General features: G+C 45.4%; 1 protein-coding gene across 2 annotated transcripts in view; it reads left to right on the top strand.

Moving 5' to 3' along the window:
* The first annotated feature begins 801 nt into the window (after window positions 1-801).
* The window catches only part of PRIMA1 (proline rich membrane anchor 1), a 90710-nt gene continuing 64095 nt past the window's right edge, over window positions 802-27416 (top strand). The window contains exons 1-3 of one of the 2 annotated variants that reach the window (XM_090033914.1): window positions 802-837; window positions 997-1133; window positions 8695-8845. In XM_090033914.1, the coding sequence (XP_089890040.1) occupies window positions 1041-1133; window positions 8695-8845 (244 nt within the window). In that variant the 5' untranslated portion in view covers window positions 802-837; window positions 997-1040. Of the gene's footprint in view, window positions 838-996; window positions 1134-2710; window positions 2823-8694; window positions 8846-27416 lie in introns of those variants that run through there. The other variant, XM_090033915.1, reaches the window with a different exon arrangement.

Here is a 27416-nt window from a genome sequence, read left to right as displayed (position 1 = left end):
AACAAACGCGGTGCGGGAAGACGCGCAGCCAGAGCGGCGGCCGTGCGGGAGGCGGCAGAAGAGGGGCTGCCCCCGGCAGGCTCCACGCGGGTGCGCGCCAGCGCCTCCCTCCGCCGGCAGAAGGGGCAGGGGGTGTCCGAGGTGTCCGTAAAGTAAGCCGGAGAGTCCCCCAGGCGGGAAACGCGCCCTACAGCCCTCACCTCCTGGCCCTGCCTAGGTGACCTTCAGCCCGCCGCTTGTGGCCTGATCTGCGGGAGCGCTGAGCTCCCTCTGACCAGCCCCGGAGCAGCAGGTGCGGAGCCCTCGCCCCGCTGCTGCCCTCTGCGTCCAACGGAGCGAGGGAGAGGCCTTTCCAGCCCCGCCGCCCGCGGGCAGGCTGCGAGCCGGCGCCGCTGACAGGGCGCAACAGGAGCGGAGCGGAGCGGAGCGGAGCGTGGCACGGCCCGCCGGCCCCCCTGGCGCGGGGCGACGACGCGGGTGTCCCGCCTGGGGGCGACTCCGCCGAGGCCGGGGCAGCACCGGCGCCGCGCACCCCCGGCCTGGCTGCATGGGCGTGAAAAAGCACTGCGGCGGCGGCGGGAGGCCGGAGGCCGGGCACGGCTGAGGCGAGCCGGGCGCCTCCGGCTCTGCCCCCTCGCACGTGCCTCGCGCCGGCGGGGAGCGGCTCCGGGGCCGGTGCCTGGCGCGGGGGGCGCGAGCAGGAGCCTCCCCTTCCCCCATGAGAGCCGGGGGGCGCGGGGAGGCGGGGCCGGGGCAGCGGCTCGTGCTCCCGCTGCAAACTTTTGCAGCTGCCCCCGGCACGCCAGCCCGGAGCCCGCAGCCTCCGCCCGAGCCGCGGTAAGCGCGGGGCTGCAGCGCCCGCCGTGCCCGGGGCGGGGGGAGGGGTTGTGCGCGGGCCCCGGGGAAGCCCCCTCCCCTGGCGGCGGGACGGAGCTGGGAGGCGCCGCGCTCTGGGCATGGGTGCGAGCGGCGCTGCGCTGGGCGCTCTCTGTTCAGTGTCGCAGGTGCGGAGCGCCGGGCGCCCTCGGCCCGCCGGCGGGATGCTGCTCCGGGAGCTGCTGCTGCTGCTGCTCCCCCACTGCTGCTGGCCTCCCCTGCCGCTGGCGCTCCACCCCCTGCGGGGCTTCGTCCAGGTAAGGCGCCCCCCGCCCAGCCCCTCGCAACTCGGGAGAAGTTGGGCCGGGGACGGGAGCCGGGCTCGGGACCCTCCTGCTGGGACCGGGGCAGTGCCTGGAGCCAGCCGCTCGAGGGGACCGGGAAGGCTCCCCAGGAGCCCCCCACACAGCCCTGCAGCCTCCCTTCCCGGCTGGAGATGCTCCCCAGCCCTGAAGGGGAAGGGGGGGGGGCACCGCCGGTGCTGCAGGGTAAAGGAGCAACCCTGAGGTTTTTAAAAGGCTTATTGCTGTTGCTATTTTTTTAAAACAGTTTGGACACCTCTGAGGGATCCACAGCTTTTTAAAATCATTTCCACCTTTTCACGTGGCTTTGAGTATTTTTTCCGTACCGCAGGGAACTTGGGCAATCTCGGGCAGACAGTTTGATTGTTTTCCACAGCATGCACACACACAGTCCTAGGGCACTATATACAAATGCTAAATGACAGGGCCGTTATTCAGTGCTGGCAGTGACTGTAATCTCATCGGGGGGCACATCTTGTCTCCATCGCCGTCTGCCACAGCGTGGATGCGTTTGCAATAAGTAATCTATATGCGTTTTTAGACAGAGCCCAAGAGCTGAGATGCACGTGGATATATTATATGTGAGGGGTGGAATCACGACCTTACTGAATTCAGTAGAAAAACTCCCATTGATTTCAGTGGGGCTAGGATTTTATCTGGTGAATATGATGTGGGGGGGAGGAGTGCTTGTGGTATTGACATTTACACAGGGAGAAACATTCAGCATTTAATGTTTGCAAATTGGTGACTTTCAAAACCGATAGCCCTCCAGAGAACATTAAAGAATAGCACTGTATCCATAGCTGTTGCTTCCTGACATGTATTTCCACTTATTTCTGATCACTGGATGAAAGCTTCTGTAGAGTGTTTAAAAGATCAGTACCCTGCTGAGTCTTGTGCTCGAGGAATGAGACTTGGTCTTTCTGAGTGAGATGTTGTTGACCTTCTGTAACACATTGACAGTGAGACGATTGGAAGAGTAATTACTGTAGATGGCAATATGAACAGAGCAAGAATCCCGTTAGGAAAAGCTCTGAAAGTCTAATTCTGGTAATGTTTGGGCATGGTGTCTGACGTTGACTATGTAATGAGAATTTGCTGGGTAAAAGCTGATTCAGCGTTGTCCATTCTCCAACTCTGACTGTTATGTGCTGTGACCTTGATTATAATACAGGATGACCAGTAACCCTCATGCAGAAGGACTGAGAGCGAATACCAGGCTAGAAGGGATAGTGGTTGTCCAGCTGAAACAACCAAAACAGCAGGAAAGCTGACCCAAAATGCATCGTTTTGATATTTTACACTCTATTTATCATATCTGTCTTCAAAGGAGTGATTGATGGGCTAGTTCTGTTTTGGTACTGAACAATTACAGTTCTTTCTGGAAGACAACAGAGTGGTATTTCCCTTTATTCTCTGTTCTAAATTTTGTACATTCCAAAAGATTAACCTGGGATTGTTTGTTTGTTTAACATTTTGTCCAGGATTATAAAATTTGGAACTCCCCAACTACAAAACGAAACAGAAGCACACACAAATCAAAACCAAGAAAGCCACCAACTCTCCCGTTCATTCTGTTGACTGCCCTGCTCTAAAATTCAGGTGCTTAAACTAACTTCTGGAATGTGCCAGTTTAAGGAAAAGGTAATCACATCAAGAAAGAGACATTTTGAAAACAGCTCTTTCTTTCATTTAATGATTAAATCTGGTAATCGTTGATTGTGCATAAACATCTCTCCCGAAAACTGCTCAGGTGATTTTTTTTTTTTCTTGAAAATGAAAGAATTAAATCAAGAATAATTGAAATGAGCTATACAAAGGCAAAACTGGTTTGCTCAGCCTTCCCCTCAGTGGCTTAGAAATTCTCTTGGCTTGATTTAATGCATAATTGCAGGGGCCAGTAACATTTTACAGTGTTGCGGGTCAGAACAACTCGGCTCCAGTCCAACCTGGGCATTTGGTGGTACATCAGCAGCAGGGGGCTTTCCTTGTACCTGTCCTGGAGCAGGGCAGTTGGGAGCTGTGCCTGCACTACTACCCTTCTCCCAGTCCCCCGCTCCTCAGCTTTCCAACTGGTGGGGAGCTGCAAACTGTGTCTGTGCTGCCACCCAGCCCGAGTGTAGCTCCCTATTGGTTGGAAGCTGCGCCCATGCTGCAGCTCTGGGGAGAAGCAGTGGCAGCATGGGCACAGATGCCCGGCCCTGGCTCAGCTCCTCATTAGCTGGAAACTGCACCTGTCCCGCAGCTGGGGAGCAGGAGGCTGGGCAAAGCGTCAATGGCACAGTTGCTGCTCCCCACTGCTTGGTTCTGTGGGCATAAGCAAAGCCCCTTCCCACTGACATGCCACCGAAAGTACCTAGCCTGTATCAGACCAGAGTTGGGAGGGTGAAGAGAAGCAGGAGCAGCTGGAAGCAGCCTGGCCCAACCACAGCTCTTTTCTGCCTGGTGTCAGTGTGGTCATGGGAGCAAAAACAGGAAAAACCCTCTAGCACCAAGGGCTGGAGACCCAGTGGCTCTGCAGGCTAGATCTGGTCTGCGGGCCATATGTTGCCAACCCTTGCATAGCAGCACCTTTTTTTATGTATTTTCCTTTTTATAAATCTAATCAATAAATCTCCTTAGACTAGAGCTTCTATTAGCCTCCCCCTAGACCACCAGAAGTGTAAGTGCCACGTGCACATATTGAGACAAAGGTCAGGCACAGAATATCCATGAGTGTCTAGGATATAAACCTTGCATATTCCTTGTATTTAATCTTCCATGGATCCTTGCATATCCATACGCAGTTCCAGCACTTGTATCAGTACAAGCTTCTTTGCAGCACAGATTAGGGATTCGTAGGGAAAAATCATCCCAGGTGCAATCTCATCAAAGAAAATGGGCCAAGCTTTTGGGTCAGGTTCAACCTTACTGTAACCTAGTTTATTCTCATATAATAGAATTGAGCTCCAAAGCCATGGTCCAAAATAATCCTGTTTTGCGGTGAGCTGGAGAAACATCTTCAGGGAGACAAAGTTTGGCATGCTCAGAAGGCCTGGGTTCCACAATAGTTTGTTTTAGCTTATCCAAAGCTGAGGGAAGTGACAGTCGTAACCACAAAGATAACAAATCTCAGTAGTCTCAGCACAGAGCATACAGGCCACATTCAAATTCTGCTTTTTTTCCTCAACATCATTTTCAGACCTAATTTTTTCATTTAATCCAGAAAGCTAAAACTCTGATCCATGCCCCCATCCCGTTCCATATTCTTACAGTATCCTCCTCCTTTCTGGCCTTCCAGACACAGTGTAGCTGATCTGCTGTCTTGGGGTTGCCCTTGTCTTTGAATGTCTTCTCTCCTTCCATAACATCCCTCTTTCCATAACATGAAGTTCAGGCTCCTTGTCTTCATCTTCAAGGTGCATTTCATAGCTCTACCTCTCCCTGCTTACCCATTGTTGTCTCACAGTGCTGCTCTTTACCCACTTTGCTCCATTAGTGAAAACTGTCTCCTTTCCCACAATTACTTTCACTCTTGCTTCCATCCTGCCCTGTATGCATAGAACACCCTCCCTAACACAGGCAACTGGTAGGAGGAGCCTGGGGGTGGAGGGGGCTATGTGCCCCCCCTGAGATTGGGGATGCATCCTGCCTCAGGATGGGGCAGTTTTTTTATACTTTTTTTAATGATCCACATAGCATAAATCATTACTAGACAACTGTCATGAAGAAAGTTATTGCTATATCACCAGGCAGTCAGAGTTCTCAAATACCCACCAATCAGCAGAAAACTTTTCTTTTTCAATTACCATCCTTCCTCTGGATCCAGACTTTCCCTTGGAGACCAGCAGCTAGAGTTTGTGATGTAATCCTCTATTCCCAGATATGGAGCCCAGTCTCCATGTTGTAATATACCCCTGGACTGCTCTGATTGCATGGATCCCTACTGAAGTCAGTGAGGCTTTGTACAAGTGTAGCCTTGCTTCCTGCATGCTGTGCAGCATAGAAAGGAATCTCAGTTTGTCTTGAAAAACCCTGATTAAAAAGAAATTATCTCCCAAATGGGAGCTTTATATGGCTAGCTTTCCAGTTCTGTTCAGACAAGTTCACAGCACTTTTTGTTTGTTTCTCCATTAATATTTGTGAAAGCAGATTTTCATCTACCAAACTATTAAGAAATGTCTGCCCTTTATGTAAAACATGTTTACATAAATTGTTAGAACCATATATTGTTTGTTGGTAGACTAAAAACAGAGGAACAGTCTTTACTACTAATAGTTTGCCTAGCCTTAAACTCTGACAGGCAGAGTTTGCAAGCTGATATATTGCTAAGAATATTGAGAATTCTAGGTTGAAACAAAAGAACTATATTTTAGATAGGTAAATGAAATAGAAGTGCCTGGGCATGGCGAACAGTAGGAAATGTAACTGAAAGCTGGTTGCTCAGTGGAGCAATGTAGAGAGCAAACCCTACTTGCTTGATATCCAGAGATCCCTAATGACCCCAGTGAAGAGTAAACTGAAGGGAAGCCAAATCAGTAACTGATGCTGCATCATCTGTGAAATGCTTCTGAAGTCTTTATGTAACTAGCATTTAACAAAAAGAACAAATGCCCAAGTTTGAGGCCTGTGTGTTAGTAGTGGAATCTTTCATAGAAAGGCCAGGTTTTTTCAATATGCCGTTTACTTCTACTATCCATTATAAAGGCACCTTATGTTGAATTTTAAACATTAGAAAAGCAATGTTAGGTCATTTATTTCATCATCCTCTGCTAGAGGATGTTTTTTTTGTGATTTGTTCTGTTTACATTTAAAAGACTTAAGTAATGACCTTCCATTCCTTTTACTGGAAGGCTAACAGACATCACCAGTAGAAAGTTTTTCTTGAGAATGAGCCCAAATTGGTTGCATTCCTTTTCTTAATTCTATTTCATTACTCCTACTTAATCCACTCATGAAAATGCTTAAGAGTGCTTCTCCATCTTGGAGAGCTTCATCTTTCATGTAAAAATTCAGTCCTCCTTCATCTAAATGTACATCTTCAGTTCTTTTAAATTTACATGTTAGGAGAACATGGGGAGGGGAATTTGGCAATGGGCATGACCAACAGCAAGCCATGTTACTGAAAGATGCTCTGTAGAGCAATGTAGAGAACATAGAAATCACTTTACATTTCTGAATACTTTTTACTGAGTGACAAAATAGTAAATAAAACAAATAAGAGATTAAGCCCACCCTTTTACATTTCAATCATTTTCCAAGAATAAATCAGCTGGGGCTATTAATCTTAGCTAGTGGGTAGACTAAGCATGCAAAACCCCCCCGAAGTAGTCCCTTTAGATACAGAAATAGGATGCAAGCCTGGGATATGGCTGGAGATATATAAGGTTAATCTTTTGGCAAAATTGAGAAAAATAGCCCATGATTTGCTATTACCAGCCCATAGCAAGAGAGTCTCTGGGGATTTAAAAGCCGGTCAATAGTTCTAAAAAAAGGACAGAACAAACCTTTTGGCCTTGGCTGATATTAAAGTAGAACAATAAGTCAGTATAGCTTTCCCATACCATCAGTATCATCACATGTATACACCAAGCTCCTTCTATTCTACAGATAAAAAGTTGACTTCAAAATCTATGTAGTGTTATTCCATCTCATGATCAATCACCTCCATTTTTCTTGGCTCCCATGTAATTTTAGTAACCTGAAGCATATACCAAAGTGGATATCATGTCAAGGGATGTGGACTGACAGTTCCTCCTTGGTTATCTACAAAGCAATAATCTACCATCCTATATCCTCCCTGAAAAGTATAAATGTCACCACTACTGGCCAAAGCCAGGAAAGCTTTAAGATCAATGGGTTGGGTATTGTAGGAAGTAGTGTCTTATCTATTGGGTCCATGAAACTGTCATTAACACACTACTATATATAAACAGTTTAAGAGTAGAAGTTCTTCTTCAGCTTGTGAACTCTAAGAATGTATTTTACAGAAAAAGAAACCTACTTAGCAGACAGATTTATCACCATCTGTGGAAGATTATAAAGCTGCGTCATTAGAGTTCAAAGAGTCCATGTAGTTCTTGGAAACTTTTTGCCATGGTCTATAACTATCTCCTTATTGTTACCTAATTGTAAAGGGAAAAGTTCATAGGTTCACAGGAAAATAGGACCTCATGGGTCATCTAGTCTACCCCTGCTCAAGGCAGGATCATTCCTGACTAAACCATACTAGTCAAGTGTTTTTTTTAACTTCTGTTAAAAAGTTGGAAAGTATATGTGATTAAATTTGATTTTTCCTATATCTGGAATGTGACAAGCAGTTCAAAGTACTGGACCTTCTGATATGTGCTGTTTAGAGCTTTTCTTCCAGCTCAGCTAATCATAGCTTTTGCTTATCCCCTTTTCTTTCTTTTTTTCTTTCTGTTTCGACTACAAAATATTATCTCTAAATAGTCAAAGAAGTATACTATATCTTTCTGTATTTAGGCATACCATGCATATGAGCAGTTACATGTGTGCTGGTTTTAGCTGGCACTGTAATATAATATTTGATCATAAATAGGTGAATATAAAGCTGTGTAACATCTGTAAGAGGAGGGGATGCAAGAATCAACATATTTTATAGCAGTTAAAGGGAAGATAGTAAATAATTACTGGATAGACCTTTGCTAATACTATTTTCATTGTGTCTCTTCTGAGGGTCTTGATCAATACAGTACCCTTATTCAAGACAGCACTTCAGCACATAGTTAAGCCCCAGTGACTTCATCTGCGCATAAAGCTATGCTATGATGCCATCCTAAACCATAGCTAAAATACAAGTTTGGAAATTGTAGTTATTAATTTATAGTATCACTTCTTTAAAATAGGATTTGGCATTTGAAATCTGATTCAGAAGGAGTCTGTTTAGAGACCCATGGACCTGAGTACCCATTAGAAGCTATTGAGACCTTTGTAAAAAATCATTTTTATAAGGTTAACTTTTCTTCTTTAATTTTATTTTGTGTCAGGTTTGTTGTGTTATGATCCTCCAATATTCTCTAGGTTGATCAATATGTTAATATTACAAATATTTTGCTAGAAACATACTGTAAAAGCTACTTGTTGTGACTACTGAGCTGTTAAGTGTTGTATACAAGGGATGACAAAAATATAGTCAAAGTGCCAAATGATGCCTCCAGGGTTCTGTAATTCCCCATAATTACCTTTCTTGTTAACATTATATATATAATCAGAGAGATTAATGGCATAGCATGGAGTATACAGTCTAGACTGGAATGTGTGTATGGTGTATGCAGTCCTCAGATGAGCAAAATTTGGGCCTTCTTCATTCTCTCTTATTAGGGCAAAGAGCAAAGTTTGACAAAAATAGACTGTAAACACATGGAAAAGGTAATTTGGCAGAACAGGACGAAGACCTAATCTGGTCCTCACGTCAGTCCTTAAGGAAAGGAATCTAAACAACTTGTAATGTTTATTAGCTCTCTTTAGCTTGAGGCAGGTTACCAGTAAATAACTCATATTTTTTTTATTACAGATCACTCAGGGTGAACCCCAGAAGTCATGTTCCAAAGCTGTAGCAGAGAAAGTTACGGAGAGTTGTCAACAAATTTGCCAGTGTAGACCACCTCCTCCTTTACCACCCCCTCCACCACCTCCACCACCACCAAGGTTGCTTGTAGTCCCAAGTAAGTAGAGACACCTATTATTGTGTATGTTGGATAAAGGAGAGAGTTGTAGGGGACATTTGAACAGATGGGAAGTGAAAGAGTGTGGGAGAGGGCAAAACTGCCTTGCTTGTAGTTTTCCACTTAGAAATGAAATAATGCTGTTAGTGAAATGGAAATACATCTTCTGAGCAATTAATAATGTCTTGTTTTTGTAGAAGAGCCAGAGAAATGCCCACTTCTCATTAAGTTTTTAAGTTCTAAATGACTCAATAGTATCCTAGTCTCAGGATTTCTCACCTTGCCTTCTATAATATTTGTCATTTTCATAAACATCTAAAATATATTTTATTCCCCCCCCCACACTCCTGTTTGTCTGGGCAGGCAATTTGGAAATCTTTGGGTAGCTTCCCTTACATACCGAACAAACAATTCAGGCTCTGTGGATAGGCCAGAAGTCAAACAATATGACTGGAGAATACAGATCTTCAGTTTTGATTCCCCTTGATATCAGTAGAGCTATCCTGATTTGTATCAGCTGGGAGTTTGACCCAGTGCTTTAAGTTTTCTTTTATCTAAAGTATAGGAAAAGTGAAAGGCATATCCAAAGGTGAAAGCCCAAGTAAGCAGTGTTCTCAACCATATACTTATGGGGTTGAGATACACATTCAGTATCTCTTAACCTGTATAGCTGCATAACTGTTGTGCAGGTTCTACTGCAAAGTGGTGGGCAGTAGTAGTTGGAGGCCACTGCTCTCACTTATGTCCAGGTTTGTGGACCACTGGATCCTTCACTGAAGGACTCTTGTTATGCTTGAAACACACCCAAACCTAATTCAATGGGCTTTGGTTCTCTCAACTGCTCTCTGGAGCCTCTTTCACAATGCAGTAGGAAACATGCTGTTGGTAAGCTTCTGGGTCTCAGATTGTCACACATGGCATGGTTGGGCAGACGGGATGACAGCTCTGTGAGTTACTGGCCATGAGAAGTCCTGCCTCTGCAAAATTATCCCGCTGGATCTCTAGATTCCCTGTGGTTGGCTGAGGGTGTAGGACAGGTGAGGCCAATAGCCAGGAGCACAGTGAACTCCTACCACTTGGAAAGGATTATACTATAAAATGTCATGGGAACTGAGTCTAATGCTTAACTGAATTAGCTTTTGTATGCATCCTTGCGGTGCTGTGGAAAGTCCCCTCGCTTGCCACATGCAGGAGTTCTAGGGCAGTTGCCAGAAGCCAAATCCACATGTACTGTATAGTTCCCCTGGAAGGTCTAGGTGAGGTTGCTTCACAGAATTGGCATGGGATGTCCTGGCTTACCTGAACAATGTAGAACTACTTTGTGACATCCACAGTCCCCTATGTATATTTTTCCTGCCCATGAACTGTTTCAGGGACTTCGTGACAGTGCTTAGATTCCTGGGAGTTACCTTACCTATACTTTTGCAGATACATTTCTCAAAAAAGGCAACATTCATTTTAAGTCCTGGCCTGCTGAAATAAATTCCCTGTGTGATCAGTATTGCAATGTATCCTTCTAAGTACTATCTCCATGCAGGGAAATGTAAGCATTTTGTTTGATCCCTTCATGCTTTATCACTTGGTAGGCCAATGCTCAAGTGGGTCGAATGCTTGAAGGAAGATGCTGCAAAATGTTCAGAATGGCAGATGTCAAAATCAAAAGTTTGAAGTGTACCTTTTGTCTGACATGCATTTGGTATCTGTGCCACACCATAGGAGTGTAAGACAAGGAACAAAATAATAGTGTTTTGAAGCACTTGGAAAAAATACTGTCTTGACAGTTTGAAAAAACAAAATCAAAGTTTTTTAATATCAGGAAGGTATTATGTCAGCATTTGAGAAGAGACATGCATTCCCCTTCACTTTTCCCCCACAGTGAAAACAAACTCTATCACTTCAGTCAGCCTCTCCCAGCCTATCAATGGCTACCCTGCCTGCCCCAGCTCCCAGCACTTGTTAAAAAAAAAAAGCCCCAGTGGTCACCGGGTGCTGCTGGGTGAGGGGCGATCCCTGCTGCCCCACACTGCATGGGGGGGCTCTACACAAGCCCCCCAACCTCCCCCTTGCTCCCCCAGCCCCACCATAGGTGCCCCACCCAGGCCAGCTCTGACCTTTAAGAAAAAAAAAATGAAAAAAACCCTACATTCATCGCTCCTGTTGGCAGGGGGTGATCCCCGCTGCCCCATATTGCCCCGTGCCATGTGAGGGGCTCTGCACAAGCCCCTGAAGCCCTGAGGCAACTGCAGGAGCAATGAGTCCCGGGGCTTTTCTTGTTTGTTTTTTTTTCTTAAAGGGCCAGAGCTGGCCTGGGCAGAGTACCTGTGGGGGGGCTAGAGGAGTAGCAGGGGTCAGGGGGCTTGTGGCAGAGCCACTTCATGTAGTGGGGGGCAGTGGGGATCTCCTCCCCGCCTGGCAGCACCTGGTGAACACCGGAGCTTTTTATTTTAAAGTACTGAGCTGGGGAAGCTATTGGAGGGTTGGGGGAGCTGGCAGGGGTCCCCCCATGGTCCCCTCCCCTGCCCCTAGTACTTAGCAGCTCAGAGTCAGCTGCAGCTCCCTGCTGCAGCCACTGAGGACTGCCTGAATCATCAAAGCTCTCTGAATCTTTTCCGAAGGTTCGGAGAGCTTTGAATTGGTCCCCTGATTCGATTCGGATTCAGAGATTTGGCCATCAAATCAGGCCAAATCTCCTCCAAATCGAATCAGCAGCCAAAGCTTCACACAGTCCTACTCTGTAGCATTTACATCAGTAACTTTGACTACCATTAAAATCAAGAGAATTAAAATGCATCAAGAGGTATATGATTCAGGACCTTTACACACAACAGATTATTTATTACACCCAGAACTTTTGTCCCAGAGCATGATGCTGTAAATTGCAAAGGGTCACCTTTACATTAAATTACATCAGTGAGCATCATGAAGGAGAGGGATGAACATGGGGGAGAGTCAAGTGTAATATGGACAGTCAAGTTTTCTGTATAGTTTTATAACTTGTATCTCAGTCCTGAATTATAGTAAGCCTGGACCAAAAGTGGATTGTTGTGCCCAGCTAGGAGGTTTGGCACTGTCCTCTGCAAAAGAAAATCAGGTGATTCCTCTCATAGATTCATAGATGCTAGGGTCGGAAGGGACCTCAATAGATCATCGAGTCCGACCCCCTGCATAAGCAGGAAAGAGTGCTGGGCCTACATTACCCCAGCTAGATACACATCCAACCTTCTCTTGAATACCCCCAGGGTAGGGGAGAGCACCACCTCCCTTGGGAGCCCGTTCCAGACCTTGGCCACTCGAACTGTGAAGAAGTTCCTCCTAATATCCAATCTAAATCTGCTCTCCTCTAGCTTGTGGCCATTATTTCTTGTAACCCCCGGGGGCGCCTTGGTGAATAAATACTCACCAATTCCCTTCTGTGCCCCCCTGACGAACTTATAGGCAGCCACCAGGTCGCCTCTCAACCTTCTCTTGCGGAGGCTGAAAAGGTCCAGTTTCTCTAATCTCTCCTCGTAGGGCCTGGCCTGCAGGCCCTTAACCATACAAGTGGCCCTTCTCTGGACCCTCTCCAGATTATCCGCATCCTTCTTGAAGTGCGGCGCCCAGAATTGCATGCAGTACTCCAGCTGCGGTCTGACCAGCGCCCGATAGAGGGGAAGTATCACCTCCTTGGACCTATTTGTCATGCATCTGCTGATGCACGATAAAGTGCCATTGGCTTTTCTGATGGTTTCGTCACACTGCCGACTCATGTTCATCTTGGAGTCCACTAGGACTCCAAGATCCCTTTCCACTTCCGTGCCACCCAGCAGGTCATTTCCTAGGCTGTAGGTGTGCTGGACATTTTTCCTCCCTAGATGCAGCACTTTGCATTTCTCCTTGTTGAACTGCATTCTGTTGTTTTCTGCCCACTTGTCTAACCTGTCCAGGTCTGCTCGCAGCTGCTCCCTGCCCTCCGGCGTGTCCACTTCGCCCCATAGCTTAGTGTCATCTGCAAACTTGGACAGAGTACATTTCACCCCCTCGTCCAAGTCGCTGATGAAGACATTAAAGAGTATCGGTCCAAGCACCGAGCCCTGCGGGACCCCACTGCCCACACTCTTCCAGGTCGAAACCGACCCATCCACCACAACTCTCTGGGTGCGACCCTCCAGCCAATTCTCCACCCACCGGACTGTGCAGTAATCCAAGTCACAGCCCCTTAACTTGTTCACCAGTATGGGGTGGGATACTGTATCAAAGGCCTTCCTGAAGTCCAAGTATACGACATCCACCCCTCCTCCTGCGTCGAGGCGTTTTGTGACCTGGTCATAAAAAGAGACTCGATTGGTCAGGCACGATCTACCTGCCACGAACCCGTGCTGGTTTCCCCTCAGCATAATTTGTCCTGCCGGGCTCTCACAAATGTGAGCCTTGATGATTTTCTCAAAGATTTTGCCAAGGATGGAGGTGAGACTGACTGGCCTATAGTTACCCGCGTCCTCCTTCCTCCCCTTCTTGAAAATGGGAACCACATTGGCCCTTTTCCAGTCCTCCGGGACTTGACCCGTGTGCCACGAGCATTCAAATATTCCCGCCAGTGGCTCTGCAATGATGTTGGCCAGTGCCTTCAGTACCCTCGGATGGAGCTCATCCGGGCCTGCCGACTTAAAGGCATCCAGTTCTTCCAAGTGACCCGGCACCACCTCAGGGTCCACGCATGGAAGTCTGGTGCCTTGCTGCTGCCTCCCTACACTCCCAGTGAGAGACTTGTCAGGCCTCTCGCTTAGGAACACTGAGGCGAAGAACTCGTTGAGGAGTTCAGCCTTGTCCCCTCTGTCAACATGTTATCACCTGAGCTATGATTTGAACCCTGATCTGATATCTTTGTATACTGAGGCCTTAATCTTGCCTATATGCAGTGGGAAGTAAGGAATATAAAAGATTCCCTCTCCCCCGAGTGTGCCCTCAGTATTGCCAGACTATGTAGCTGCTAATGTGGTGGATAGGGAGTAGGTGAAATAAATATTGGTTCTGTCTGCCAAGAGACTAGCCAAAGCCAGTCCAAGTTGATAAGAAAACTATATCCAGAAAGAAGATAGCGCAGATTACAAGGAGGAAGCGGTGTGCAAATTGTGGCTCTTGGACCTGTTGCTGTGACAGTCATACTGAGGCTAGATTTCAAAGGGCTATTTCAGCCCTAAATAATTGAACCTCATATGCCAATTTTTTTAACTAGTTATTGTGTTTTAAATAAATATATTTAAAAATTGAAAATAAATTACGCATCCTATTACCCATCAAGGTTTGGAATGGCAATGCACTGTGTCATATATGACAAGTACTATCCCCCTTTATTAAAAAAAAGACAAAAATTGTAAGCATCATGAATTAATACACATCCCCAGCAATCTCTTTTGCTACAAAATATAAGTTGTCTTGTTAAATATCGATGTTGTGGATGTTTAATTCAGGAGAAGAGGACAGGCAAGGGACAAAAAAAGCTATTATTAAATGGTTGATGCTAGAAATGCACAGTGTGCATCTGAAATCATTAAAGTTGAAGGACTAGAGAGCCTCAGCAAGAAGCATCAGCACAGGGAGTATGCACGATTTTTACCTTTACAGATGAAGTGTCTGAACCCTGAGGCATTTAGAAAAGATTTAGGACCTCACTGTCAAAGCTCATTGTCAATTTTCCTATAGAAAGGCTGCAAACTGCCAAGTACAATTTTTAAAAGCACTTTGTGGTTGAACTATTAGTTGATACAGCTCTAAATCATTCCTAAATCCTTTCATAATTGTTATTGTGGTTTGGGCCTAATTGTGGAAATTCACTAATTACTAGGTGCTTTGCACTCTTGGTTTTGTAGCCCTCATATGTCCTTTATTATGTTTAATGGTGTGAGTGTTTGAGAAGATGATTTGAGCATTAGATTGCATTTAGTGTCTGTTCGGACAGTTTTGTATCAACAAGTAGATCAATGTGTCTGAATCTGAGCTCTGCCTATCATTTCTGTATTGAATAATTGTAGTTTCTTACACTGCAGACTGCTTGTACAGAGCCTACTGTTAAATATGGTGATCAAGTCTGAGGCCTAATTACAGCCAAATGCATTTTCTCCAATAGATTGAGTAATAATCAGCTAATTTCCCCTATGAAAAAAGTCAATAGGAGCCCAAACAAATGAGCAGTGAATAAAAAAAGGAAGGAAAAAGCCCTTTGGCGTTCATCTCTCATAGGGAGATACCTAAGTACTGTACTGAAATGGTTATAAAACTAGATTGTACTGTTTTTCAGTGTATCTTGAGGATGCATCCAAATTAATTAAATTAAAACCTGAACTCTTTTTTTGGATCTGTTCCTTCAGCAATGATCTTTAGCTTTTTTTAATTCTCTGATTATTTTTTTTATACCTCCTTCCAGATGGCATTTTCCAGTTTCTCAGGACCCTTCCTAAATCTTGTGTCTCTCCTTTGTATCACATCTACCTTAAGTTTTTCTAGACAGCCTATTACTTGCCATCATATTTTATTTAATGCCATTTAGGGTTTCATGGCTCAGACCGCAGTGGCCATGTCTACACATGCATTAATGTACTGTTGGTACTGTGCATTAAGTTTAGTACCTCTAATATGATGGACTACATAAATACTCAGTAGCTGGTGCTAATATGCAATAGTAATGGCACACGGTCTTTTCATGTTGTTTAATGCACAGTAGACTAATTCTAATTCTGTTTCATGTGCAGCCATGAAGTGCAGGAGTACTTCATTCCTGGTTCATGTGAGGTTTCTCATGGGCACATAGGAGTGAAGCTGTCCCATTGGTTTCTTCTCCTACTCCTCTGAGGGCCTTGAAGGCCAGGGACTTGAATTGCGCCAGAAATACCTATGTTTTGGGTATATTAGCAGAGAATTGATATAATGCAGTCTCAGTGATTTGTGAGCTTCTGTTTTCTGCAGACTGGATTTGCTTTGCTGTTTTTACCAGATATCTCCAATACAGTAAGTTACAATAATCCAAAGTATTTAGATTTCATAGGACCCAATTGGCCCCATGTATTAAAATGGAAGCCCCCCAAATTTGTGAACACTTCTGAAATTTTAGTCCTACCACTAAATTAGTATGATGGTCTCCCCAATGTGTTATACAAACAGGGCAGAGGTCCACAATCCTGAGCAGGGATGTGAAGATAAGCAATTTTTGGATCGGCAATGAAGCCAATCCAACATTTCAGATTGAAACCAAAATTTTTTTTACTTATTACAGTAAGCCCCTCCCCCCAACACACGTGCGCGCACACCCTCTCTCTCTCTCTCTCTCTCTCAACTGAAACATTTTTGGGAAAAAAAGGAAAAGGCCTGGAGGAGACCTGCCTTTACTCAGGACTTCTCCCATGCTTAATCCATTCTTTTATCTGTGAGGGTTTGAATTCACGTCTCCCACTTCTGGAAAATTCCACAAGATGCAGACCCTGGGGTGTTTTGGGGAGATCTGTTGACACTGTTCTGCTTTCATAGTTTCATAGTTGGTAGGGTCGGAAGGGACCTGAGCAGATCATCAAGTCCAACCCCCTGCCATGGCAGGAAAGAGTACTGGGGTCAAACGACCCTGGCAAGGTGTTCATCTAGCCTCCTTTTGAAGACCCCCAGGATAGGAGTGAGCACCACTTGCCTTGGAAGTTGGTTCCAGATCCTAGCCACCCTGACCGTGAAGTAGCGCCTCCTGATCTACTAGCCTGAATCTACCCTCTGTCAATTTATGGCATTGTTCCTTGTTACTCTCAGCAGTGCTCAGGGGAACAGGGACTCTCCCATAGCCTGCTGGTCCTTCTTGGCCAGTTTACAGAGGGCCACCAGATCCCCTCTCAGCCTTCTCTTGTGGAGGCTGAACAGGTTCAGGTCCCATAGCCTCTCCTCGTAGGGCCCGCCCTGCTGCCCCCTGATCATGCAGGTGGCCCTCCTCTGGATCCCTCTCCATGTTGTCCACATCCCTCGTGAAGTGTGGTGCCCAGAACTGGATGCAGTACTCCAGCTGCAGCCTGACCAGTACCGCATAGAGGGGGAGAATCACCTCCTTGAACCTGCTTGAGATGCATCTGTGGATGCATGACGATGTGGTTAGCCTTCCTGACCGCGTCCTCACATTGGCGGCCCGTGTTCATTTTGGAATCAGTAATGACTCCAAGATCCCTTTGTATGACTTTTCAACTATTGGCAAAGTAGACGGTGGAGAAAGGCTGTGGGACTGTGGGAGCTGGGGACTATGGGGAATTGGCATTCGGGGTGTATAGGTGATGGAGTGACAGGAAGGCTGCAGGGGAAAGAAGTGGGTGGGGGGTAGAGGGCAAGGGTGCTGCCTGACCTCCCCACTTCTCAGGCACTGCTTTCCCTGATTTAGCTTTGGGGACTGGGGGAATAATTTTAAGACAACCCTCCAATAATCAGATACAGTGGCCACATCTACACAAGACACTATGGCACCGTAGCAATATACTAGAGCGCCATAGCTCCTGTTGGCAAAAACCATCATGCTGCTGCTACGTCACCATAGCAATGCACTCCCTTATTGTAGTGCATTGCTATGGCAGTGAAGCAGCCAAAAATAACCAGGTGTGGCCAGCACAGTGCAGTACAGGCTGTTACTCTGCCATCTTTTAGTATTTCCAAAGGGAAGTACTAAATGATGGTGCAGTAACAAAGGTGCCATATGGCCACAGGTAGACGTGCCCTATATGGGGCAAATTATAACACACTTACACATTTTCCATATGTACATTCTAATAATTTGGAGGCTTGCCTTATATTCAGGGTCATATTAGATTTGAGTAAATATGGTACATCAGTAGGGACTGTAATCAAGTGTGGTAACATGAGAGAGAGGCCTGCTCATCTACCTTTCAGCTGTAATATGTCATCTGGCTCATGCCATGCTCCTGCTAAGCTTTTGCAGCAGCTGGGCAGCAGAGGTGACACCCCTCCCGTGACCACTGTACTTGCAACACGTTTCAACGTGCAGCCATTTCCTTCCTCATTTTCTTTGAACAAATTCTTATTCTGTTTTGTTTCTTTGTGTGTGTTGGACCAATTTAAGCTTCACTGGCCTAAAGGCACACTATGAATGAATATTGCCCAATGCTATTTTGAAAAAAGGAAATCTTGTTAAAAAAAAAGAAGAAGAAACTGTGCCCATTTGGCCCTTCCCAGAATTCTGCAGTAGCAAAACATACGAAGTGCATTTTCCTGTGTGTCAAGGTACATTCAGTTGGGAGGCTTTTCTAATTTTTTGAAATGCCATCACAATGGTCTGAGAAAAATGGGTAGTTTGTACATCATAAATCATGAATTTTGGCAGCAGAATAAATTGTGAATGAGTTGACAAAATTAGAATCTTTCACACATGCATCCCAAATTTTGTATTGTATGCTTGGAAATTTGTCTGCACCAACATTGTCACATTAAAAGATCAGTAATGGTCAGATCATGCCTTGTGTCAATAAAACCGAAAGGTTCAGGAATCTACCTACTGCATGATGGTCATGATGATAAACGGATATGGACCTCCAATAGTTCATCTGTGCCTCCTTGTGAGAGCTGAGGAAAAAGTTGGAGGACAGACTCCACTGTGCCTGAGTGAGCAGAAATGAAGGGGCTGCACAGCCAACAGGCCTTTGGGAAGAGATCTTACTCAACAAGACTTCCTCTGAAAGAGGCTCTGAGCATATTCAGGCATGACGTTAACTTCTTTGCTCTTAGATAAGGAGTTGCCTGCTTCTCCTTGCCCAGAAAACTAGGCAGAACCACAACCCTGCCAATTGCTGTCGGATGGCTAATGCTTAACTTTTTATGCAGATGCTAGGAAGCAAGGTATGACCTCCTCATTGAGACTCTAGATAGTCTCTGAACAGAGAAAAATAGGGTCAGTAGTTCTGTAGGTGGCCAAAATCTTCTCCTAAGCTAAGATGTTTTCTATTTTTCCTCTTCTGTGTATCCCTGCATCCCTGGATTCTAGCCAAGCAGACAGGATAAAATAGCTTGATAGAGGCTGTTTATGGTAGTTTTCTAGATTTGAAGGGTTTTATAGATTTCCAGTTTTATAGATTTGAAGGGTTAAGAGAATTCAGATAATGTTCTTCACTGTCAGAAGTGAAAGCATTCCTGAAATATTTTGGGAGTGTAGAAGGGTTCTTGGTGATGCATCTCAGCAAAGACAGCACTTTACTTGAAATACTAGTGAATTAATATAAGATTAAAAATCATGGACCAAGTCCTTTCAGAAGCAAAGTGTTCTCTGAAGTCAGTAGTGGGGCTTTTGCCTGATGGTCAGATCAACATAGACTCCTGCAAGGAAGAGAAATGGGACAGTAAACGCTATTCTCTATATATGCTGTTATTAAATGGCTGTGAATATTGCCTGCCCAAGCTGCCCCTCATGAAGGGGGAGGCCCTGGTATCAACACTACTGCTGTACCAGACAATAGAGCTTGACAGCCAGGCAAGGGACTGGCTCTAATTTAGTTAAATATGCAAGTTTTAATTACAAACCACATTTAACTGAAATTGTTGTTAGAGTGAAATCTGAAACCATGTAGAGCAACATTTGACTAGTTGGACACTTGCATCAGGATATATGGTTAGCTCTTTACAGCTCATGAACTCAGTGGAAGTTGGCCCCTAGCTCTCAGTTAAGATAGCAATACACTCAAGTCAGTGCAAAGCCAAAGTGAATTACATCATTGTGTAGGACTCCATATCTCCAGGCTATAATTGTACTATTTTGTTTTTCATAGGAAAATCTTTCCCTTTTATCTCTGGAATCCTTCAGCTTGAGTTTCAGTCACAATAAAACACTTAATTTACTAATGATTTGAGCTAGTGAAATGCCAAAAAACCCCAAACTAACAAAAACCCTCATAGTAACTTTTTGGCAACTGTGTCAGCATAAACAAACTGTTCTGTTTCTGAAAGCTTGCAAGATTCATTCAGTGGCTTTTTGGGAAGGCTGAATAGATTTGTCCTTTATAGGACAAATTGCCACAATATGCATTTGCAGCTAAGTTGGGATATGGACTAGAATCCCTTAGAACTTTAGAAAAGTTTTGATTCAGATCTAGAGCTGGATTTTGGACTGCTCAAGCATTTACAGTGTATTCCATTTTACTAGTAATTTTACTGTAAGAACAGCTCTAAAATGGAATCTAAATTACCCCAGGGTTCTTGGAAGTTAAAAATATAGGGAAAAGTTTGTTTTTATTTATATTTTTCTACATCCTAAATCCTGGCAGAGGTTTCTCTGGCCAGTGACAGGGAGGTGGTAGTACCACTGCAAGTCCTTATTGGAGGACCCATTAGGGACCATTGTATCCCATAACAGGAGAAAATGCTTGGGTTAATAGCCATGATGGTCCAGGAATTATGTGAGGCAATAATTTCTTAGGTGGTATCTTTTACTGGACCAGCTACATAGTTGGAATAAAGTTAGACAAGCTTTTGAATGCAAGAGAAACACCTGAGGAAGAATGCCTTCAATAATTTTGTGAGGGAACATCTAAAGAGTCTGGATATCTACACGTCAGCAGGACCAGATGAACTGCACCTGAGAGTGCTGAAAGAATTGCCCGACATCATTGCACGACCCATGGCAAAACTATTTGACATCTCGTGGCGCTCAGGAGAGGTTCCAGAAGACTGGAAAAGGGCCAATGTGTCTATCTATAAAAAAGGAAGGAAGGAGGATCCAGAGTATTACAGGCCAGTCAGTCTGTCCTCAATCCCTGGAAAAATCCTTGAAAAAATTATCAAAAAATCCATTAGCAATAGGCTAACGGAAGGCAGCATTCTTCTAGATAGCCAACATGGCTTCATTCTGGGCAGGTCACGCCTGACCAACCTAATTTCCTTCTATGATCAGGTTACATGCTGCCTGGATATGGGGAATGAGGTTGCTGTCACTTACTTGGATTTCCAAAAAGCCTTTGACTTGATCTCCCACAACATGCTCATGCTAACATTGGGGAACTGCAGCCTCAATAACCCAATGGTCTGGTGGGTAGGTAATTAATTGGCTCTGAAGCAGGACCCAGAGAGGAATAATATATGGAACTGAGTCAACATAGTGCTTGGTGACCAGTGGCATCCCTCAGGGTTCAGTACTTGGACCAGTGCTTTTTAACATATTCATTAATAATTTGGATTTGGGTGTTAAAGGCAGACCGGCAGAGTTCTCAGATGACATCAGATTATGGGGGACTGTGGTCACATTGGACGGTAGGCTGGGGATACAGGCTGATCTGGACAGGCTTGTAAGTTGGGCAGATCAAAACCTAATGATGTTCAACACTGAGAAGAGTAAGGTGCTCCACCTGGGGAGAAACAACCCACAGCGTGCTTACAGGCTTGGCAGTGCTACACTTACTAGCACCACAGCTAAAAGAAACCTGGGAATCTTGATAGACCATAGAATGAACATGAGCCACCAATGCGATGCCATAGCCAGCAAAGCAAACAAAACACTGGCATGCATCTACCGATGCCTCTCAAACAAGACTAAGCATGTCATCCCCCAGCTTTACTCAGTCTTGATGAGGCTGCAGCTGGACTATTGTGTCCAGTTCTGGGCACCACACTTCAGGAAGGATGTGGAGAGGCTTGAGAGAATCCAAAGGAGGGCTATGCATGTGGTTAGAGATATGGAGAGTAGGCTGTACGATGAGAGGCTGAGAGACTTGGGTCTTATCATTCAGTCTGGAGAAGAGAAGGCTCAGAAGGGACTTAGTGGCAGCTTATAAGTATATAAAGAGCCCACATCAGGGACTGGCAGAACATCTGTTAATGATCTTGAAAGGTCCCTTCCAGCCTATAACATCTATGGAAAGAACAGTTTCAAGTAGTTTTGAGAGACAATCTAAATTGATGTAACAGCATGTCTCAGATTTATATTCTAGACAAGCTTAGTGTGTTAACAGAAGGGAGATGTTACACTCTTGTGCTTTGCGCCTTCCATTGTTGGGAGAAACAACTACTACATAAAAAGACTTCAGAAATTAGACTTACTGGAGCAGAACTGTAGCACTGCAGGAAGGGTGGCTCAGCCTAACTATAAGTTCATGCACACAGATGTTGGTAGTAACAACAATTACAGTGAGAGAATACACTTCGCCACAAGTCTGGTTTTACAAGATGCCCTTCTAAATATAAGGAGATGGTTGGACTAGAAAAGGTGTTTCAGTTTTCATGACACAGCTGTTGCATCTTTTGTGCAAAAGAACTGTTTGTGTGATGCAATACACAGCAAACATTAACATCTTGTTTTCTCCAGAAAATGTTTCCTTTGTATTGGTGGGTGATGATTCCAAGAACTGGTAATGAGATTGAGAGGTTGTAACATCTAATTAAGATCCAGCCCATAGCTGGTGGCCATGGACTACCATCCTAATCTGGTTTCCACCTTACACTACCCACCAAGATGACAGTAAGAGCTAGTTGCACAAAGGGCTTTAATCACCTACAGGAGAATTTACGTAGTATTTAGTCACCTAATTCTAAAAATACAGTCCTACAAACCTCTGCCTGAGACACCTGAGCTTCAACAGTAAAGTTTTCAAGGATCCTCAAGTTCTGCTACTTTTCATACTCAAAAATGTCTCATTCTATGAGTGTTGAGTGGTTCAGAGACTGTTCAATGGGTAACCCATGGATCCAGAGATTATACATTCCCCTAGCTGCCTATGTCCTCTGAGCACAAATAACACAGCACTGGGCCTTTTACAAAACGTAGCCGGGGTTTGCTACAAATCTGCATAAACTGTGGGCAATGTTGATAACTCCTTTTATATGGTTGTTAGGCAAGGTTCTTTGGGTGAATCTGATATCTTTTATTAAACCAACTTAAATAGTTGGAAAGCAATTATTAAGCAAGCTTTTGGGTTCAAAAAACCTTCGTCAGGCTAAGGAAGTTTCAGTAGTTGGTGTGTGCTCTTCCTGGATGGAATGAAAAGTAAAGGAGTCAGAGGCTGGTCTGGTCTGCATACAAGATGGGTAGACAGGTAGTAGTCTGCCTATGTCCTTAGACCAGTACGGCTACAACCTACACCCCTGTAATATGGTTATTAGAGCACTTAAGCAGGACAGGAAAGAATGAGATTCAGTTCCCTCCTGTCCCTGAAAGGTTCATACCCACATTCCCATCCCTGCTGGTATGCCATGTCCGTCACACTTGAGGGTGAAATGTTCTCAACCCCACCTGTGTAAGCTGTTTTACCAGAGCAAAAGGGAGCATGGCAACATGGATAGGACACTTACCTTGGAGGGGGCTATCTGGGACATAGGATCTTCTCCAAAGAGTGTTTATGTGTTGTAGCCAACACAAAATCTGAAAATTGCCCGCGGAATAGGGACTGAAATTCAGGTCTTTCTTCCAGTAGCCCAGATGTTGTTTCACCATCCTGACTCATTCCACCATCAGAGAAAATACTAGTGTTAGCCAATGATTTCTTACAGTAATTTTAGTATTTGGGACTGGAGAGAGTGATTAGTCCTCCTTACCTGACATTGAAGAATAAATGTGCCATATGACAAAGATAAATGTGATTGTGGACAAGGATACAGTCATAGAAGCAGTAGCAGGGCTTCAGGGAATGGTTAGGTTCCCTTTGGTACATTCTTAATCTGTGTTAAGAAATACAAGCCTGCCAAAACCTCAGCCTCTGATCTTATTGTATGTGTGATATACTATAATAATATCAAGATTTTATTACCATGGGCTGGGGTTGGACACTTCACTTATAAAGTCAGAACCAGAGAAGAATTCAAGATGTCACCTAAACTGAAGGGCTATAAAACTTGTCTGCAGATATGTATTCATGCAACAAACAAGTAAAAGAAATGCTCCTCACTCTTTTTAAAAAATGTTTTAGTGAATCCTTTTTATAAACTTATTAGTTCTAAGTTTTGATATCCCTTCAACTCAAAACCAGGCATCCTAACTACATTGAGTCCAATTGGGCAGGTTGACCCCAAAATCACTTTCTTACACAAAAAAAAAAATACCTTCAAAACCCATTATTTTAGGATCTATCAGGGCCTAAGTTGGGCCTCAGTTGGAAGGTAGGAAGTGTCTCTCTCTCTCTCTCTCTCTGCATAAGGATCCAATATCTAGCTTTCCAGGGCCATAAAATACTTGATTTAAAATCACAGCATGTTATGTATAGAATGTCTGTCTCTGGCCTAGGACTGAATGTTGTTAACCCTCCCTCTCGGGCAGGGAGCAGGATGGAACTACAAGATTTCTTAGGCAGGTGGATTAAAAATAAAAGGCATCAGGTACAAACTCTTTAGGCACTCTGGGTGTTACACTGAGTCTAGAGTTAGATTAGTGAGAAGACCGCAGATGAGTCTGTGCAAGATCCACAATAATGCACTTATGCGACTAACTAATGATGTGAGCAGCATCAGATGCAATATCTGTGCATCTCTCTCTATCATTCTGAATGACTTTTTAGGTCATATTGTCTGTTGCCTTCCTATTTCAGTATTGCTCACTACAGTAATTCTGAAATATTTTGTCTAATCTTTACTAGGTTTTAACTGGCACGTCTCCATGTCCCCTTGACTGCAGTTGGTACTGCACAGTCCTGGTAGCACACGGGCCATTTTTGACCATACTCTGCAGTAGTGGCAGCATCAGGGTTAGCACCTGCCAATGCTACATAACCGTAGCGATGAGCTAGGTTGCCGCAGCTCATCACTATGGCAGCATAGTGTCTCACTGAGTCTTCTCCTCTTTGACAGGATTTTCAGGCTTTGATATGTTTGACTAGTTTGTCTGCTGATGAATCTTTATCATCAATACATTTTGTACTTAAAAATTTAGCTTTAATACATTTTAAATAGGGGTGTACCAATAGAGATTTGGGGGGCTGATACTGATAGTCAATATTTAAGGTGGCATATTGACCAATACCAATCTGATATCCAATACAGCTGCCATCAGGAGGTCAGTCCTTTGTGGTGAAAGGGGATGGAGGAGGGAAGGGGTGTGGGGGGGCAGATCAACACCACCTGTGAGGAGGGGGCAGGGGCAGGTGCTGCCCAGCTGGGAGGGGCATGGGGTAGAGGTGAGGTTCGTGGGGTGGGGGCAGCTCCCACTGCTGCTTGCACCATGGGAGGGCGGGCAGGGGGTATGCCCCCAGATCTGCACAGCACAGGGCACGCTGCAGGTACAGGGAGGAGCTGGCGCTGCGTAGGGCTTTTCTTGCTGGGGGGTGGGCTCAGAGCGGGCCCCCCACACCCCCTCGTGCCTCCCAGATGAGCTGCTTACAGCTCCATACTGTAACTGCCCCACCCTAGCTGAGCAGTGCCTACCCCAGCCCTACTCCTTCCCTCACCCCGGGGGCCTCAGTCTACCCCTGCAACACCCCTTCCCTTCCCCTACATCAGACTTACCTGCCAGATACTGGTCTTCAAGTTGTCGGGCTCTGCTCCTGGCCCCTGCATGCTGCAGCTGTGCACGTGCATGGGACATTTATTGGTCACATTATTGGCCGCATCAGGCAAATAAAACCAATTTAAAATACTTTCAATTTTCCCTATATCAGTGCCAATCTGATATGGGACCTATGAGTCCATGCACCTCTAGTGACTGAGGCACGGGTAGGCTTCTAAAGTGCTTTAAACTTGTAAGTATATCTCAGTTGAACCCAATGTTTGATAGATACATAGATAGAGGGGAAGGGGAGGATTCATGGGTCCACAGCCAGACCCTGCGGGGGGCAGCTGCCAGGCTCTGGGCCCACCAGCACCTCCAAGCTGACCTGGCCGGTCCTTTGCTTGGCCATCTGCTGGCCACGTACACCAGACTGGGCTGGGCTGCACTTCTGGACAGGGTTCAGCGTCCCCGTCACTGAGCCACAGCTGCCACAGGTGGCCCCACCCCCATGGCTTGGCCCCGCCATGCAGCTGCCTCAACCAGGGTTGAGCGAGGCTGGCCCAGGCCCAGCGGTGGAGACACCCCCAGCAGCTGCGGCTCCGTTACAGCTGCTCCCCATGCCCCAGCCAGGCAGTGCTGCGCAGAGCACCACCTCCCCGCCCTGTGGAGGTAGGGGGTGGGGGGGAGTCCCCCTCCCAGCACTGAACAGAGTGGCAGTGGGGAGTGGGGAGGTAGGAGTGGGGGGAAAAGTCCCCCTCTGGGGCCAGTTAGCCTGGCATAGAGCCCCCCTCCCCACCCTGGGGAGGCAGCGGAGGAACAGGGGGAAGAGTCCCCTTCCTGGGCTGGGCAGCCCCTCAGAGCCCCCCTCCCCACCCCACAGTGGCTGGGGGAGGAGGTGGAAGAGTCCCCCACACTGAACAGGGCCTTGCTCCACACCCTGTGGCAGTGGAATAAGGGGAGGAAGGGGAAGAGTTCCCCTGTGAGGCCAGCAGCACTGTGTGTTGGGATGGTTCCTGGCTGTTAGGGAGCAGCTGGGGTGGGCAGAGCTCTCCCCTCCTCCTCCCCAGTTACAGTGCTCTGGCCACGCTCCCTCTTCCCCCACCCTCCAAACCCTGCAGGCCAAGGTCTGGGTTTAAACCATCTTACTCAGGCCTGCCTGGGCCTGGTCATGTTCCCCCCACCCCGCATCTTTTCAGCTCAGCTTCCCTGGAAGGGAAGGGAGGGCTGATCTAGTGCCCCTGGGCTTCTGGTCTGAGCCACCGCTGGCATATGCCTGCATTTCTGGAATGAAAAGGGAGTCTCTATCCACTTAAAGACCAGTTCAATTTCTGCAGGTTAGACTACCCTGCAAAGATTGAATCAATTCAGGCTTGGGCTTTTTGAATATCTGTCCCTAGCCTGTAGGTTCAAAAGAAAGAATAAGGGCAGGGACTGCTCTACCTTAACAACCCCAAAGCAGAGTTCCCACCAGTCTTCCAGGGTTGAAAGCTTTCTTGTATTACTTTCACTTGCCACTGAAATCAGCAGGGATTGAATGCACTCAGCATGTCAGGCAGGCATTAGACGCTAGGAGCTGAGCTACAGCGCATGCAAGGCTTGCCAAGATAAATGATGACCTGGACCTTCACTTTGCTCCACTGATATAGTCACTTCTTTGAACACAGGCTATAAAACAAAATTGAATACCACTTGCAAACTGAAGATGAAGTTAGCTTTACAACTCTGGGGATAATAAAGTAGAATCTGCTTTATTGGTTCTGTGGTAAATATCCTGCTTCATTGAGTTTTTTTCCAAGACAGGTTTAGCATAAAGCATTTCTAACCACTGAACAACTGAAACACCTGATCTATTTAAAAGTCACACTTCAAAGTTGTAAAATACTGTAGTGGATAAAGAGGAAGTGTTCATTTTTATTTGCTTCTATATATTGTTATCATGTGATATCATTTATTAATATAACTACAAAATTACTATCAATAATGATTATTGTTTTTGTCAACCGTGTTTGTTATGCTTACAATAGATCCATTTCTAGTGTGTATTTATGTTAATTATTAGTAATTATGTTCACATTTAGTAATGTATATTAATAATTATGTTAAAATTATTAATGACATTTAAAACTCCCTTATATACTATGAAGACACTGAAAACATTTTTATCCTGCT

This window comes from Crocodylus siamensis, chromosome 2 (genome assembly GCF_052110815.1).
Source record: "Crocodylus siamensis isolate JL-2025a chromosome 2, ASM5211081v1, whole genome shotgun sequence".
NCBI classification, from domain to species: domain Eukaryota; kingdom Metazoa; phylum Chordata; order Crocodylia; family Crocodylidae; genus Crocodylus; species Crocodylus siamensis.
Note: the sequence above shows the minus strand (reverse complement) of the source record. Positions and strands in the feature narration are given on the sequence as shown.